Genomic DNA, 18,910 nt, shown 5'->3' on the forward strand with positions numbered 1-18,910 from the left:
GACTGCTCTAGATACATTTTATATTCAAAGACTTATTAGCTGTGACTTTGTAAAAGTTCCAACAGAATTACTGTAGCAGAAAAGCAGTTTCCTGTAAGGATTTTACTGTTATCCCGTGGGAATTTACTAACGATAATGAGGTGGGGGAAGAATGTTACAGTTATTTCTGAGCTAACAGTAAAATACTGGGTATATCTTCTGGGAGTTGGGATGTATATTTCTCTTTTCCCTTAATTTTTTTGATTCTGCTTAGCCCAAACATCACATGGAGTATATGGGATGGAAGGAATAGCCAGCCACACAAATTCATATCTACCAGAGACCACAGACACCTGCAAAAGGGTAATGGGAAGAGCAGTGAAGTGCTTTTAGGAAAGGGATGGGATCAATGTTCACTGGAGAACTGGATGCAGGAGGCCAGCGTGCTAGGGGTGATGTGTGATTTCTGAGAGATCTTATTGCTGCTTTCCATGTTTTTCCCAGGCTGGCTGCAGTCCTTTTTCAAAGGCTTCAAAGGGCTTAGTGTTTTCTTCCACAGATAGTCTATCAAACTGTGAAATTAAGATAAATTAATCAAATCTGATTTGCTGGAAAATCAGAAAATCAGGGAAATCTGATTTTCTCAACATCCAACTTGCCAGAAGCCATGTGGATGGTACGTACATGGCACACTTACGAATATAATTCCTAATCCTGTGCTATACTGGCAATGAGGGACCTCTGACCTCTGCTGCCCTGGCACAAAGGGATTAGATGTGTGTGTGCTCAGAGGAAGCTGTCAATTCACTAAGAAAAAGAGGTAGAGCCACAGGAGCCCAGTGAAACCCAAAGCACTTTTATATCCTACCAAGTTCAAACCCAAAAAAAGCCATTCATACCCCAGATCCTTCAAGAGATAAAGATCCTCATTTATTGAGAGTGTTGGTGGAGCATCTTGTGAGTACAGCTGCCCTTAATTAATGGAAGGCAGCTCAGCGTAGTTGTGTGAAAAGCTCCCATGACACAAAGCCCTGAAAGGCTTTAGCAAGGGAGCACAGCACCAGAAGTATTTAATAGCATTATAATGTCCTTGTATTATAGTGGCCACAACACACAGAGTTGTGTACCAGCACTACATTAGCAGTAAAACAAAATCTACTCCTTCTCTCTCAAGTCCTTTTCACCTTTCCTGAAAACTGGAGTTGCCACCCCTGGGAGGTCGAAGCTGAAAGGCAGGAGGGAAGGAAAAGGACTTATGGGTAGGAGTCCCAATATTTTGGAAACAAAACACATTGCTTTTTCCCAAGTCACCCACCTTGCTCCAACCCTATTGCATTTTTTAATGTCTTTAGTAGTTTTCTGAAATCTATCTGTTTGGGGACAGACACTGGCAGCTGATCTGTCTGTTTGGGGATGGCTGGGAGTTAAAAGCTGTTTATGTGAATTAACGCTGAAGAAAGGGAGCTGCTTGACAGACCGAGGGATTGAAAGCCATTCCAGATTGAATGGAGACAAGCAGGCTCAAAAAGGCAGTAGCAGCAGAAGCTCCCCTGGGCTGCCCCCATTGACACCACTGTGGAGAAGCCTGTGGGTGTGTGGGGAGACCTGGGGGCTCCCGCAGCCTGTGTCAGCCCCGGGGACTGCCTGGAGGTTGCCAGCTGCTGAGCTGCATTTGGCGGCTCTTTGCTTATCATGTGCATATTTGTCCTGCAGAGCCTCAGCTGAGCCCCATCCAAGTTGTTTCACAAAATATTCACTCTTTTCCAACAGGCAGCTTAGAAAACTCAGTCTCAAAAGAGACAGAAGCTCGATGTTTCTTCCTTCTCTACATCTTTTTTACTCTTTCTCTTGTGCTGGAAGATGAATGGTTTGGATGTGTCTGCAATAACACAGGCATGGCTAATCCGCCTTTCTATTGATGACCCGTTTCTGAATGTCCTGGCCTGATTTATTAAAATGTACTGTATTTTGCACCATGTTTTGATGTTGCTCTGTTAGGACTGCATGCAAACTGCAGCAGAACAGTGATGCTTATTCATTCAAACAGTGAAGGGCTGGCTGGGAACTGAATGAGCTCATAGTTGTTGCTGTCTTCACTTAAAGAAAGGGAACCAGGAACAAGCGAGTATCCCAAGCCTAGTCATTTTTTCCTTGACCATCTGTTTGTTTTGCAAATCATAATCTTGAGAGCACAAGGTCATGGTATTTCTTGAATCACTCATATAGCAGGTTTTTATGGCTGGATTCTTTTCTTTAACTCTCCCTCTCTCTTTAATAACCCCTGATAAAGTTGAAACTGAAGTCTCTGCCTGCCAAGTATTCTTTCTGTTGCTATTGCTTGAGCATTAATGAATCTAAAATCTGAGAGCCTGATTCCCATCTCTTACCAGAGTAATGCAGTAGTTATCTGTATTGCCTGGGAGAGTCTCAGCCTTGTTCCAGCCCCTGTTTGCTGAACTGCTCTTCACACACACACAGGCCAACGAAAACAACAGCCAAATCCCACCTGTGCAGTGCAGGAATGCTTCAAAAGCCACTGCTCAAGCAGAGAGGCTCTACCCAGCAGGAGGATGCTTGGCAGGTTGCCTGCCCTGGTGCAAGAGGTCTGCTGAGGAGTGGGGCTGTGCTGTGCTCTGCAGAAGACACTGTGGTGGTTGGGAAGCATCCCTCAGCTGGTATTTCTGTGCTGCAAGGCACAGACATTTACCTCTTCCCTTAAATCATTAGGAAATGGTTTCAGTCCTAGGTTCAGTCACCCATGGGGACAGCCTAATGCATTAATTAGCTAAGATGCACAAATACGAGGTGTTGCTAGCTGGAAGCAGCAGTGGTGGGGAAGGCACTGGAAGCTATTACCTGGTCCCATGCCCTACCAAAGAAAATCCTTGTCTTCAGGCCATTCACTTGTAAGTGTTGCCCAGCCCGCAGTCCACAAAGGCAAGTGAAAGACCTGAGGGCAATCAGCCCTCAGGCTGACTGTTTTCCTCGGGGCCACCTTGTTTTCTGCTTTGATCTGCTGCCTCTCAGGTGGAAATCACCACTTTGAGACTTTGCCCAGTTTCTCTTCTCGCCAATATCCCAGAGAAAAGAAGGAAGGTAGAAAGCAGCAGACAGAGCTTGTTAGCACACAGGAGACTTGCCTGGTTTGAGAGCAGCATTTAAAATACAAAAAGGCAACAGGGATAAGTGCAGTGCCAGTAAGGAATAGAAGTTTTTCACTTACAACAATAAGGTAACATGGGGTGAGAAAAGGAGCAGATGTACCCGGCACTGCCTGAAGGGCTTCTGACTTCCTGCCTGTCGGATGGCCTATTAGATGTTGCAGGTGGGAAGCAGCTCTTGCCCGGGGAGTGTGACGCGTGCCTTCTGCAGGGATGCAGAGACAGTGTCTGCTCTCTTGCTCCTGCCCAGGCACACTGCTCCCAGAAGGAGAATGTGCTCATGCCTCCAGCCTTTTTTATAGACATTTTTGCAGGCTCACCTGAAACTTTTCTCAGAGTTTTGCAATGTCTTACCCTCCCCAGCTCAGCCAGGTTGGATCAGCATTATGATGATATTATTGTGCCAGTGGCTCATGCTCAGCCGGAGCTGGGACTCCCTTTTGCTCAGGTGCCTGCTGTGAGGCCCTGTCCTTATGGTACATTCCCTCATGCTTTGAGGCTTTTGTGGCAGCAACTGGTTTTGCTGTATAGCACAGTGAGACTGGATCTAGATAGGAGCTTTTAAGAACTCCTGTAAAACATGCTAATGTGAGAATATCCCTAAAAACATAATCCTGGCTGTAAATAAATTTGATGTTTTCCTGCTGAAACCAATGGCAATGATAAGATTTTGACCTAAAAACAGCCCATGCTTGCAAGGGAGACATTGCTAGTGTCATGATAACCTTTTTTTGGTACATTACCTAGGCTCAGATAAGCAAGGATGGAAATGGATTTGCTATGGAACTGTCTGAAAGGGGGTTGTTGTTTAAAGATAATAATATTAGGAATACAAATTATTCCACAAAAGCTGGTGATATTTAAATACGATTTAAATTCATTTAGCATTTAAACAGAAAAGTAGAAAATGGCATTAAATTCAGATGAGGATGAGACTATGCATCTTGGAGTCCAAAATATTAAATACATGCACAGAATGGGATAGATGGCCTTACTGGTAATGGATTGTGAAGAGTTCAGGATTTTAATAGAGCATTCCTTCAGATCATCAGCATGGTAAAGTGGTAGTTAATAAATTATTCGATGTGTACATTCACTCATATATTTTAACTAGCTGTAATGAACAGGTACTGTCAGCTCATCTAGGTGCTTGCAATAGCCACTAAATTGCTTGAATGAGATTTAGTAACTCTCAGCAACATTGATGTCCAGAGCTGCAGGTAATAAATAAAGTGACATCACGACTAGCTTGAACAGAACATTGTATAAGACCTTTGTGAGGCTTGTAGTGGAAATGAAGCTCTTCGGCCCCAGTGAACATCACTGGGCATCAGAGAACCCCTTCCCAGTGATTAGGATTAGGCTGATGTGACCAGCCCATGCTTTGGCACCAGCAGTGGGACTCCTGAAGAACCAGTTTGGGGTTGACAAGAGATCAACTGCTTCCTGCTGAATTAGATGTACAGGCAGTTACCGACCTGTTCCTCCCCACGTGCAAGTGATACTCCTTGGGCTGCTCGCAAAGTAGAAGAGGAGGATAGGACAGTCTGGCTGAGCTCTGTGGAAAAGAGGGAAATCCTCTCAGTGCTATTATACTAGGACTATCCTAGTGTGGAGTGGGAATTAAGGACAGAAAAAAGCTGTTCTTTTATCTTAGATTATAATGGAAATGTTTATAGCAGGAAAAAGCCTACCTGTTAAAATGATGCCAAATTATACAGGCTATTAAGGGTACACCAGGCATCTTTCTTGTTATTCCTAGTTGTCCTCTGAACTTGGAGCTAGTTTAAACCTATATCCTTTCTCTTCTTCCCACTCACTTACTCAGCATGTAGTGTACTTTATAATTTCTGAAGACACTCATTAATTTTTTTCTCTTTCTCCTTTTTTTTCAGGTTTCTGACAGATGTGACTATGTCTTTGTCAACGGAAAGGAAATGAAAGGCAAAGTGAATGTCATAGTTAATTTTACTTACCAGCATCTGAGTGCCCCTTTAGAAATGACAGTCTGGGTTCCTCGTCTCCCGCTGCAGATAGAGGTCTCTGACACAGAACTAAATCAGATCAAGGGATGGAGAGTCCCCATCATCTCTAATAAGAGGTAGGTTTCATTAGAGGATGTTCATTCTGGGTTGTGCACTTGCCAAAGACCTGTCAGGGCCAGTGGATCTGAACATGCTTATTTGGCCTTAATGCAATTCCGGTGTGAATTTGAAGGTGACCAGACATTTATTCAATAGGCTTCTGCACTGGACTTACGAGGGAAATGAAGCTGCAGGTTGCACAAGCCTACGTTGGAAATCAATTTCCCTTTATAGTGCTAGTGAATGAGACAAAAAGAGACAGTTGGCCATGTACAGCAGGGTCAGCCATGGGGCAGCAGAAGACACCACCAAGGAGCAGCTCTGCCAAGACCAGCCGGTCTCCAGCCTGGTTCACAGGTCCTGCCAGATAATTTTTTCATTTTAATGGCACCATTGATGCTTGCTTGTTTCATATTAGTGCTGTAGGATCCAATGACACTGATGAGAGTCCCAAAGTCATGACACTGCTAGAGTAGGGCTTTAAGGATAACTGTCTGCACCCACAAGTCAGTGGTATGTGAGGACAGGACAGAGAATGCATGTAGGCAGATCTAGACTTCGTATTAGTTGTCAGTGTTATTAAGAACCAGAAGAACAAATGGATAAAGTAGACACTTGCTATTCTCTCCTACCTATGAAGACATCATTTATTACCAGGTTTCTGTTAGTAGCAGAGCAGAGAGATGGGCATTTTGGTGGCAACATGATTTCAACCTGTATGTCATACATAAAGAGATGTGTAAGTATGTATGACAGAGATTTCCATGGCAACACCAAGATGTTTATGGGAAGATCCAGCATGAAAAAAGTGCAGGTGTCCTGAAAGTAAGGACTTAACATTGGGAATCATGTGAGAGAGCTTTGTGGAGGACAAGGTAGCAGTGAAGCTAGCAAGCCAGTTGGTGATTTTAGCAGCTGTTTTGGAGACCCAGGTAGCCTGAAGGCCTCAGTTACAAGCAAGTGAAATGAGGTTAAAGTGGGGTTAAAATTACCTGAGTGATTTCAGAAATGCACTGACAGAAACGGCAACAGAACAATCGAAGGGGCAACAGATCTTTTTTCCACCATCCAGGCTGCAGACTTCTGCCAGCAATAGCTCTTCTGTTGCAAACTCTCCTAGCACCAATTTCTGTTAATTTTTGACTTTTGGTGTTCTACCAGACCAGCCAGGGACAGTGATGATGAAGAAGAGGATGAACGGAAGGGAAGAGGATGCACCCTTCAGTACCAACATGCGATGGTACGAGTGCTCACGCAGTTTGTAGCTGAAGCCTCGGACCCCGGGGGCCAGCTGAGCTACTTACTGGGTTCTGACTGGCAGATTGACATCACTGACCTGGTGAGTGACTTCATGCAGGTGGAGGAGCCAAGAATTGCTAAGCTACAGGACGGACAGGTTTTGATTGGACAGGAGCTTGGAATGACGACAATTCAGGTAGGAAAATGTCATTAATCACTCCCTTTCCACCATTAACCCACAACTTCAGGAACCAAGGTATTGATCAGGTGTATAGCAGCTTCTTGCATTAGCAACAGAAGTTGGAGCCACAAATTTCTCAATGGAGCACAAAGAAAAAGATTATTCCAGTGACACCACAAAGTAGAAAACAAGTTAACAAGCACAAGTAAAAAAAAAAAAAAAAAAAAAAAGTACTCATCATTCCAAATTGTTAAACCAGGAAATAACAAATAACAACCACAATTGTCAACAACACAATTTGTCAGGTTTGGAGAAATGGAATTAGAGATTATGACTTTCTGCAAAATCTCTAGATTTTTTAAATGACTTTCCAAAGCTCTGAGATTTATAATGATTCCACAAGTGCACATAAACCTTTGGGAAGAAAGATCCAAGGCAAAAAGGCTGAGTGCAAGTTATATTTAAGGAATACCTCTTATAAAGTGCTTTAAAAATGCTCTGTACCATATATCATAGAATCATAGAATCATAGAATATCCTGAGTTGGAAGGGACCCTTAAGGATCATCAAGTCCAACTCTTGACACCGCACAGGTCTACCCAAAAGTTCAGACCATGTGCCTAAGTTCACAGTCCAATCTCTTCTTAAATTCAGACAGGCTCGGTGCAGTGACCACTTCCCTGGGGAGCCTGTTCCAGTGTGCAACCACCCTCTCTGTGAAGAACCCCCTCCTGACGTCCAGCCTAAATTTCCCCTGCCTCAGCTTAACCCCGTTCCCGCGGGTCCTGTCACTAGTGTTAATGGAGAAAAGGTCTCCTGCCTCTCGACACCCCCTTACGAGGAAGTTGTAGACTGTGATGAGGTCTCCCCTCAGCCTCCTCTTCTCCAGGCTGAACAGGCCCAGTGACCTCAGCCGTTCCTCGTACGTCTTCCCCTCCAGGCCTTTCACCATCTTCGTAGCCCTCCTCTGGACACTTTCCAACAGTTTCATGTCCTTTTTATACTGTGGTGCCCAGAACTGCACACAGTACTCGAGGTGAGGCCGCACCAGCGCAGAGTAGAGCGGGACAATCACCTCCCTTGACCTACTAGCGATGCCGTGCTTGATGCACCCCAGGACACGATTGGCCCTCCTGGCTGCCAGGGCACACTGCTGGCTCATATTCAACTTGCTGTCTACCACGACCCCCAGATCCCTCTCTTCTAGGCTGCTCTCCAGCGTCTCATCGCCCAGTCTGTACATGCAGCCAGGGTTTCCCCGTCCCAGGTGCAGGACCCGGCACTTGCTCTTATTGAACTTCATGCGGTTGGTGATCGCCCAGCTCTCCAACCTGTCCAGATCCCTCTGTAAGGCCTTTACACCCTCATTTGAGTCCACAACTCCTCCAAGTTTGGTGTCATCAGCAAACTTGCTCAAAATACCTTCTATTCCTACATCCAGATCGTTTATAAAAATATTGAAAAGTACCGGCCCTAAAATGGAGCCTTGAGGGACCCCACTGGTGACCGCCCGCCAGCCTGACGCAGCCCCATTTACCATAACCCTTTGGGCCCTGCCCGTTAGCCAATTGCTCACCCATCGTATGATGTTTTTATTTAGCTGTATGGTGGACATTTTGTCCAGTAGGATCCTATGGGAAACCGTGTCAAAAGCCTTGCTGAAGTCCAAAAAAATCACATCAGCTGGTTTCCCTTGGTCCACCATACGGGTGATCTTATCATAAAAGGAACTCAGGTTAGTTAGGCAGGACCTACCCTTCACAAACCCATGCTGGCTGGGACCAATGACTGCTTTGTCCCCCAGGTGCGCCTCAATAAGTCCGAGAACCATCTTCTCCATGATTTTACCAGGCACTGACGTGAGACTGACAGGCCTGTAATTGCTAGGGTCTTCTTTCTGACCCTTCTTGAAAATTGGCACAACATTAGCCAGCTTCCAGTCTACCGGGACCTCTCCAAATTCCCAGGATCGTTGAAAAATAATTGAAAGAGGTTCCACAATGACATCCGCCAGCTCTTTCAGCACCCGGGGATGAATCCCATCCGGACCCATGGACTTGTAGGGATCCAGGTGGAGTAGCAAATCCCGCACACGTTCAGGGTCAGTTGGGAGTTTGTCATCCCCACCGTCCTGGCCCTCCAGCTCAGGGCACCCTGGGTCCCGAAGCCCATCATCGGCATTGAAGACAGAGGCAAAGAAGGCGTTAAGCGTCTCTGCTTTGCCTACGTCATTGTCTGTGAGGAGACCTTCCCTATCAAGGAGGGGCCCTATGTATTCTTTAGTTCTCCTTTTTCCATTTACATATCTAAAAAAACCCTTTTTATTTTCTCTCACAGACACAGCCAGCTTCAACTCTAGGTGTGCTTTGGCCACTCGAACTTTCTCCCTACAAACACGAACAGCATCCCTGTATTCTTTCCATGACACCTGGCCCTCCTTCCAGTAGCGAAACACTCTCTGTTTCCGCTTAATCTCCATTAGAACATTCCTGGTCAGCCACGCCAGCCTCCTGCCCCGCCTGCCTGACTTGCGATATTTTGGAATTGCCTTATCTTGTGCTTCTAGGAGGCATCGCTTAAAGAGTGACCAGCACTGGTGGACATCGAGGCCTTCAAGAGCAGTTTCCCAGGGGACCTTGCTGACTAGTTCCCTGAGCAGCCTGAAGTCCGCTTTCCCCATATCTAGGGATGAGGTTTTGGTGGCACTTTTCCTTCTGTCACCATAAATTTTGAACTCAACCACTTCATGGTCGCTATGACCAAGGCGGCCACCAATCACCACATCTCCCACCAGACCCTCTCTGTTTTCTAGCAACAGGTCTAGGAGGGCACCTTTCCTAGTTGGCTCCGTTAGCACCTGCACCAAGAAGTTATCATCTAGGTGCTTCATGAACCTCCTGGACTTGCTCGTGTCAGCCGTGTGGCACTCCCAGTTAACGTCCGGCAAGTTGAAGTCCCCCATAAGGACAAGGGGAGTTAATCTCGAGGCCTCTCTTAGTTCTGTAAAGAATAATTTATCGGCGCTATCGTCCTGGCCAGGCGGTCTGTAATAGACTCCCACAACGACATCCCCTTTATTCGTTTGTCCCTTGATCCTTACCCAGAGGCTCTCAACTTTGCCATCGCCGACCTGAAGTTCCACACAGTCCAGCCCCTGCTTCACATACATCGCCACCCCACCACCTCGCCTACCCTGCCTGTCCCTCCTGAAGAGCCTGTAACCATCTATCGCAACACCCCAGTCACAGGACTCATCCCACCAGGTTTCGCTTATGCCGATGATGTCGTAGTTGCGGGACTGGGCCAGGACTTCTAGCTCATCCATTTTATTCCTCATACTGCGTGCGTTTGTGTAAAAGCATTTCAAGTGCATCTCCTTACACTCAGCACCTTGTGGATCTGACCAAAGGACCTCACTGGCACACAGCCCCTCTGATTCTAGCGTACCATCCCTTAGGTCTTCACCGGCGCGCCTGGTTTTAGCCCCTTCCCCCTTCAACTCTAGTTTAAAGCCCTATCTATCAGCCCTGCCAACTCCTGACCAAAGATCCTTACCCCTCTCCGAGAGAGGCGCATCCCATCCGGTGCCATCAGGCCCGGTGTAGCGTAGACCTTCCCATGATCAAAGAAACCGAAATTCTGCCGGTCACACCAGTCTCGAAGCCACGAGTTTATGTGAACAGTACGTCTTTCAGCTTCGATCCCCCCTATCGGAAGGACAGAGGCAAACACCACCTGCGCCCCTGATCCTCTAAGTAGTCGCCCCAAATCCTTAAAGTCTCTTTTGATCGCCTGCGGACTTCTTGTTGCTACTTCATCGCTACCAGCCTGAAAGACCAGTAGCGGGTAGTAGTCAGTGGGCCGTACCAGGCGCTTGACTTTCTTGGCAAAGTCTCTCACCCGAGCCCCATGGAGGCAACAGACTTCTCTGCGGGTTGGGTCCGGTCGGCATATCGGTCCCTCTGTCCCTTTCAGGAGGGAGCCCCCCATAACAATAGCCCTTCTTTCTTTTTTGAAGGATGATGTGGCAATGCGACGTGTAGGTCGCCTTGTCTTAGGCGCCCCCTCCAACTGGGACGGGTGTTTGTCTACTTTGTCATTTAGATTGTCTTGCTCTAGTCCTTCATATCGATTATTTAAGGGTAGATGAGAAGGTGAGGTGGGCAGAGAGAGGGCTTGCCTACCACCCCGAATAGGCACCTGCCTCCATTCCCCCCCTTGATCTAGGTCTCCTCCCGCTGCCTGGCCGGAGGAGGGAACCTCCGTCTTCTGCGTAACAGGAGACGCCTGTGCCGTGGCAGTCTCGTGAGCCTGCCTCAGAGAGGGTAGAGCGCACCTCCACCAGTCAATTTCCCTCTCTGATTCCCTGATGCTCCTGAGCCTGTTCTCCTCCCGGAGCTCCGCTACCTGGCTGAGCAGTTCTTCAACCTGGGCACACCTCCCACAGGCATACCCACCACTGCTGTCGGAAACCGACAGAAGGCTGGGGCACACTCTGCAGCCCAGGACCTGGACGGCTGCGTGTTTCCCCGAGCCCTCCGTCTGAGTAGCCACACTGGCGACCGTGGCTGGAGATGCCGCACGAGATGCGGAGGCCACGGTTTTCTGCCTGGTCGATACCATGGTCAGGTTCTACGCAAGCAGGTTACAAGCACCGAAGGGAGAGGCAGCTGCAAAAGAGCGACGATGAGCCCCCCGCTCGCCCTGCCCGCGCAAACTGCCACGCCCTGTTTGCCCGTCCTGGTCGCCGCGCTCCTGGTCGCTCGCGCTCCCTAGGGGCAACTTTTAAACAGCCTGGGAGGGGGCGCTGCTGGCTCCGCCCTCGCCTCGTCAGCCTCCCTCGCGAGGACAGCCGGGTCCCGGCGGCTCCCCCGAGTGGCCTCGATGCCGGACAAAAAGCCCTGCCCGCCTCGGTCCCCTGCTCCGCTGCAGAACAGGTCTGCCCCGGAGCCGATCGCCTCAGCAAAAAAATGGATCATTAAATTCAACTTGCTTGCTAATGAACATCTTTGGGCGTCATGTTTCAGTGCACTGACCTCCATGCATATTTTTTAACAAAACAAGCTTTTTTTGTCAATTCTGTATACAGTACCGTGAGTGTTTATTGTAGCAGTATGTTTGTGTTAGCCTTTCTTTCAACGGGAGAGGTAATACTGCTATTTATTCTAAGAATTATGTATAAATGTATAGATTGCATTATATACATACTACCTAAAAACATGGTCATTAACAACATAATTCCATTTCACATGAAGATTGCATTTAAAATATTTAATGCATCTGAAACAGGTGTGGCTATCATTGCAGATCTGAGCAGCATAGCTGATTACAATTACATTGGTAAAAGACGTTATGAACATCCTATTGATGCAGAATACATAAAATGAGACTAGCTGTTTCTTAATTATATTTTAATAGTGTCTGTTAAGAGTAATTCTGCCCATTAAATATCACTTGTCTATATAATAGTATCTTTGTGTAGCCATTTTGCTTGGTGCTATGTGAAATGGCTGCAGCTAACTTTAATTATTTTTTCTTTTCAGATATTGTCCCCCCTTTCAGATGCTATCTTAGCTGAGAAGACAGTGACAGTCCTGGATGAGAAGGTGACAATAACTGATCTGGGAGTGCAGCTGGTAACTGGATTATCACTTTCTCTGCAGCTGAGTCCTGGAAGCAATAAGGCCATCTTTGCTACAGCAGTAGCACAAGAGCTGCTCCAATCTCCGAAGCAGGTACTGTTACAGAATCACAGAATTTCTAGGTTGGAAGAGACCTCAAGATCATCGAGTCCAACCTCTGACCTAACAGTAACAGTCCCCACTAAACCATATCCCTAAGCTCTACATCTAAATGTCTTTTAAAGACTTCCAGGGATGGTGACTCCACCACTTCCCTGGGCAGCCTGTTCCAATGCCTAACAACCCTTTCAGTAAAGTTTTTCCTAAGATCCAACCCAAAACTCCCCTGGCGCAACTTAAGCCCATTCCCCCTCGTCCTGTCACCACGCACGTGGGAGAACAGACCAACCCCCACCTCACTACAGCCTCCTTTAAGGTACCTATAGAGAGCGATAAGGTCGCCCCTGAGCCTCCTCTTCTCCAGGCTGAACAAGCCCAGCTCCCTCAGCCGCTCCTCACAGGACTTGTTCTCCAGGCCCCTCACCAGCTTTGTCGCCCTTCTCTGGACTCGCTCAAGCACCTCGATGTCCTTCTTGTAGCAAGGGGCCCAAAACTGAACACAGTACTCGAGGTGCGGCCTCACCAGAGCTGAGTACAGGGGGACGATCACCTCCCTAGCCCTGCTGGTCACAGTGTTTCTTATGCAAGCCAGGATGCTGTTGGCCTTCTTGGCCACCTGAGCACACTGCTGGCTCATATTCAGCCGACTACCAACCATCACTCCCAGGTCCTTCTCTGCCTGGCAGCTTTCCAACCACTCATCCCCCAGCCTATAGCTCTGCTTGGGGTTATTGCACCCCAGGTGCAGGACCCAGCACTTGGCGTTGTTGAACTTCATACAGTTGACCTCAGCCCATCGGTGCAGCCTATCCAGATCCTCCTGCAGAGCCTTCCTACCCTCAAGCACATCGACACACACACCTAACTTGGTGTCATCTGCGAACTTACTGAGGGTACACTCAATGCCCTCATCCAGATCATCGATGAAGATATTAAAGAAGATAATTGATGAAGATATTAAAAATAATATTTATTATATTTATTATATTATTAATATAATATATTAAAAATAATATTTATTAAAAACATATTAAATATGTTGCTCACATATACCACATTGTGGAAGGACACTGCTCTAATTCACTACATCCAATCTTACAAGCTGATGGGATCAAGCAGATTTTTATTACTAATAGGCTAATAAAACATTTTCTTTATGGGCACTCTTGTCTGAAGGCCACCAGGTGCCTTCACATAGAGAAACAAAGATCTCACAAAAATAGTGCAATGTCTAAGCTACATGAGTCAACAAATAAGCATGCCCCATCTGTCTTGGTTGCATCCCTCAAATAACACATGCAACTCAGTGAAGTGTCATAAATAAGCAGCACACATACATCCCTTTCTGTCCCATCCAGCACTAACTAGATCAGAGCAGATACTGCCAGCTACATTTCTGAGTTCAGCCTCCTAATACAGGCAACTAAATCAATTTTTTAAGTCCATCTTTAAATGAGAAGGTATTTTGCATACTGCCAAATGCTTCGTCCTCTTTTACTTCCCATAACCATGTTAAATGGCTGAGGAACATCCCTTTCATTCTAGAATACATTCTTTCTAGAATTCATTCTTTCATCCCTTTCATTACTAGAATATGAATCAGCACTGACTCGTTTCCTGATACGTGATTTCATAAATCTTTTTTTTTTTTTTTTTTTCCTGTTTTTCTTAGTCCCTATATTAGGGATCACTATTATATGATGTTTCCTTTCTCTTCAGTCAGACCTTTCAGACCTTCCCAGGTTCTCCTGGCACGATAAATCTTAACATGTGCCCGAAGGAAATGTGAGTTTTCTCTCCACTGCCCATTAGCTTTGTTCCTGCCTTTGCCACGAGGTTGCTCCATGTGCAATATCAGATGTCCTCTTTTATGTCTTCTGGTTCTAAGAATGGTTCAGCCAAACTTTGCATTGCTCAAGCTCTCACAGATCTAAATCCTCATGCTGACCCATCCATGTGCTGGCACAGTCGCTGTGTACAGTTACTGAGGGCTTTTGGACTTTGCCACATCTCCATCAGTTCCTGTTTGATATTTGTCCTTGTGCTTCTACATTTCAAATTTAAACTTTTTTTTCTAACCCAAATCCATCACTCTGGGTCTTATGTCAAGGATGCACTGGGCTCTTAACTCTTAAGCATGTTCTGAGCTTTAAAAGTAAATGAGTGCAGCACACACATTTGAAATCTGGCCAACTGTTGAGATGCATTAATTCATCATAAGGTCTTATCCTTGGGATGCAAGATGAGAAATAATGCAGTACTTCCATCTTTATAGGGTGATAAAAATCAGGCTCCCATAGTCTTTCAGGAGTTATGAAATCAATGCCAGGCATCTAGAAATAAGGTCAGTAAGCTAATCCATTGCTGACTTGGGGAATTAAACAAAGTACCTTGAAAGCAGCCCCAAAGCTGTGTTCGATGGCATTTAGTCCCAGTATACTTCCCAGCTATGACATTTCTGTTCCCAGAAATGGAGTCTGGATGAGTGCCTCTCTAGATAGAGGGGTATCAGAACAACATCAGATCAGTATTAAACCAGCAAGGAAAGTATGCACACGCCTCTCTTCAAGGCCTGACTCCATTTTGAAAGGCATCTGATTCCTTCCGTTGTTTAGTACATGATTTACAGAGCACAGTCCCTATAAGCAGAGCAATGCAAAATTATTAAATGATTATGCAGGTTTAAGCAACACAGTGGGAAGATGAGAGCCGATTATATAAATTCTATGCAGCCTTCAAGAAACATCCAAAGATTAATAAACACAAAGCTGGGATTTATGACAGTGTCAGCAAGTCTTAGGGCTCAGTCCTGAAACAGAGATAGAAGCAAATCTCCCATTGAAGCACAGGGAGCTTTACAACTGTAAGGATTTCAGAATCAGGCCAGTAGATTATGCACAACACAATCCCAAAAGACTGGAGGCCTATCTTCTGTGATTTGAACAGGTAAATGACTATGTGCTGAAATTATTTGAAAGATAATGATAAATATTTATTCTCTGTGTGTACATTTTGTTATGATGTAAGTACCGTCTGTTTGAAAAAACTGTTTATTTAAAGAAACAAGACTCTTGTAACCATGCTTTCAACAAGTAGGATTATAAGTTTATTGGTTGGGTGGTTGTCTGCCAGGATCCTCCTCAGAGCAAGGTGGGCCTGGCTCCCGCTGGGCAAGAGTGTACATCCTTTTAGACACAGGAGAATCCATTCATCAAGCCAGGAGTCTTTCTGGGGTGGATTCTGCAGTATTTAATCAGGTGTAAGTAGTGAACTGAAACAGAGCAAGTCAGACAGTCAGAAGCAGGAATTGGAGTCCCATGGAGCTATCTGAATTTCGCTTGTAAATGATTTGTGTGTGCCAAGAGTTTTTCAGGTAGCACGGCAAGTTTTGATAGCTGCTTGAGAGTCCTTAGAGGACCTTATATTCAGAAGCAGCTGAGCACATGTTTTCTGAAATATAAGAATTCTTTAAAATGTCTTAGTTAAAAAACAAAAATCAAGGTTCACAAAAACCCTACACATTGCACATGAAAATAAAGAACCGGTACTCAAGTCTGTCCCATTTACATTCAGTAAACCTCCTTGCACTCTGAAGTATACAATTTGTACTGCTGTGACACAAGATTAAATTTCATTATTGTCTTGCTTTTAATTGCTAACAAGCGTGAAAATTATCCTGGCCATTTCCTCAAAAAGCAACTGATCTGTCTCCTCTGCTTGCATAAAACACTTCATTTGAGAGACAAAAATCAAAGACTTAAGGTACGGAGCCATGTATGGGTCTATTTGCTATATTAGGTGTTTTTTAACATGTGTTGTGTGTAACAAGAGGAGACTTTGTATTTTAAGCAGTTTAGAAATAAATTTAATATATTTTTTTTCATTTAAATATACAGCAGTAAATGATTTCAGTAGCTGGTAATGCCTTCTGACATGTAATTTATTATGATGCTGAAGTAGATTCTGTGAAGCCCAGGGAATACAGCTCCTTTAAGCACCTTTGGGGAAACAAATCTTATTATCAACGAGTGTTTTAAACAAGTATTTCTTTTAGCATTAATTTTCTTACTCTCCCTTTTATTTCTTTTCTGGTTATAAACGGTATGCGGATCTTGTGAGGAGGAGGAAATAGACTGGGACAGAACAAATTTCCCTAAGCATTTATTCTGAATGTGTGTATATCTGTTTTATACAAAATAGGAAGCAGCCATCAGCTGCTGGATTCAGTTCAGTGATGGATCTGTCATGCCCCTGGATATTTATGACTCCAAAGACTTCTCTTTGTCAGCTACATCTCTGGATGAGAAGGTGGTCTCCATTCACCATGATCCCAAATTCAAGTGGCCCGTGATTGCAGCTGAGACAGAAGGCCAGGGGACACTGGTGAAGGTGGAGATGGTGATCAGTGAATCATGCCAGAAATCCAAAAGGAAGAGTGTCCTGGCTGTTGGAAGCGGCAGCATTAAAGTAAAGTTTGGGCAGAGTGATGCCAACCCTAACATCAGCGATAGTAAACACAGGGGAAGTGGTGTCAACATAGAAAATCATGCCAGTGACCGGCATCAGAAAACTACTTTGCAGGAGAGAGCTGGGCCAGACAGCCAGTATGACAGCTCCTCGATGGGCCAAGAGCAAAGCAAAGGGACCACCACTCAAAAATCTATTTTAAGTAAAAAAGAAGACAGAGAAAGCCTCCTGGATGATGACAGTCATTTGCAGAACATCCCCATAGATTTCACAAGCTTCCCTGCACAGGTGGATCTGCCAAGAAGCAATGGAGACTTGGAAGAGAATGACCTTGTGCAGACCCCCAGGGGACTCAGTGATCTGGAGATAGGAATGTATGCTCTGCTGGGAGTCTTTTGCCTGGCAATTCTGGTCTTCCTTATCAATTGTGTCACTTTTGCTTTGAAGTACAGAAACAAGCAAGTTCCCTTTGACGAACAAGAAGGCATGAGCCATTCTCATGACTGGGTTGGGCTGAGCAACAGGACAGAACTTCTAGAGAATCACATAAATTTCTCATCTCAACAAGATGAACGTATTACAGCCATTGACAGAGGAGACTATGAAGAGAGCAAATATCTCCTCAACACAAATGCTCCCCAAAATATTAATGGACAAGCTTTTATGTCTACTGAGTCCACATTCACTGAAGGGAAAGAACAGAAAAGTGAACCATCTACTTCTCCTACCTCTAAGAGGAAACGGGTTAAATTCACCACCTTTACCACCATCTCCTCTGATGATGGATGCCCAACTGTCAACTCAATCTTGATGAGCAGTGAAGATGACATTAAATGGGTTTGCCAGGATATGGACCTGGGGGAGTGCAAAGAACTTAAAAAGTATATGGAAAGATTACATGAAAATTTGTAATGAGACACAAGACTTCTTTTGTTTGGTTGGTTTGTTTGTTTGTTTTTCACTCACCTTCTGCCTTTAATTTTGGGTAGTGGGGCAAAACATTGTACTGATAACAAGAATCAGCTGGTGGATAATAACTCCATGGAGCCCCCAAAAGGCACCCAAAAGCAGCTGGGAGATCGGAGATCCTGGACAGCTCTTAAAATTCAAGTCTTGTCTGTGCTCAGAGATGGAAGTAAGAGATATGTGAGATTTTTTGATGCATGGTAACGTGACAAAAAAACTAGCAAAATAATATGGTCTCATTCTCTGAGCTTTCCCAGGAAATCAATAAATATAAGAAACTCCAGTGCAGTTTGGATATTACAAAGATTGCACAGCTCTACTGTTCAATATTCTAAGCTTTGGTTAAAAGCAAAAAATTGGTCTCAGAATAAATAGATCAACAAAGACAGCATGTCATTCAAGACACATGCAGAGAATATCCATCCAAGAACATTAATTTAAAGCTGACACAAGCCAACAGTGTGAGCAAAGCAGCTCCCAGAGCTGCAAAGTCATGAGTTTCCAAAGAATGTGGAGGGGAAAATGGAGTAACTGGGCTGTTTACCAACCAGCATGTTTGCCTCCCAAGCACTGAGAATGGATACACATATACAGCTAAAACTGAAACTGTCTTTTTAAGTAGATGCCAAGGTAACAAACTTTGCTAGCCAATTTTCAGTATTTCTTAATTTGTAAGATAGGAGAAGATATAACCTACACTCAGAATACCACTCATACAAAGGAAGGTCTGTTTTGGAAAGTTTGAGAGAACAAGCTATTTTTAAAAGCCCACTTTCTTTGGTTGTCCTGTTTCAAATTTATATTCTCAGCCATTTCCCAGGAGTGCACCCTGTCTGTTGTTCTGAGGGCACTTGCTAGCTTCAGTCAACTTTGGGAGCACAGTGGCTTCTCCCTTCCCTTCCATGCACACTTGCTTCTCCATGGCATGCTCTCATCCAGCATGGACACTTAGTACAAAGCCAGTACTTGCTTTACATGCTGCCATTTACCAAAGTTGGCCACTCTCTAGAGTAAGTGTAACTTGTGCTGAACTCAGACACAAACAGCAACTGCCTCTTTGTTCTCCCCCTTCCCGGGAGAGGTCAGGTTGTT

The 18,910-nt window shown here is 45.1% G+C and overlaps 1 protein-coding gene across 1 annotated transcript in view; it reads left to right on the forward strand.

The window, feature by feature from the left end:
- The window catches only part of TMEM132D (transmembrane protein 132D), a 259,005-nt gene extending 240,888 nt beyond the window's left edge, over nucleotides 1-18,117 (forward strand). The window contains exons 6-9 of the mRNA XM_082774504.1: nucleotides 5,036-5,241; nucleotides 6,386-6,659; nucleotides 12,188-12,379; nucleotides 16,586-18,117. Of these exons, the coding sequence (XP_082630630.1) occupies nucleotides 5,036-5,241; nucleotides 6,386-6,659; nucleotides 12,188-12,379; nucleotides 16,586-17,764 (1,851 nt within the window). The 3' untranslated portion in view covers nucleotides 17,765-18,117. The remainder of the gene's footprint in view (nucleotides 1-5,035; nucleotides 5,242-6,385; nucleotides 6,660-12,187; nucleotides 12,380-16,585) is intronic.
- Nucleotides 18,118-18,910: the final 793 nt, after the last annotated feature.

Source organism: Aythya marila, assembly GCF_965140915.1.
Source record: "Aythya marila genome assembly, chromosome: 17".
In the NCBI taxonomy this organism is placed as follows: domain Eukaryota; kingdom Metazoa; phylum Chordata; class Aves; order Anseriformes; family Anatidae; genus Aythya; species Aythya marila.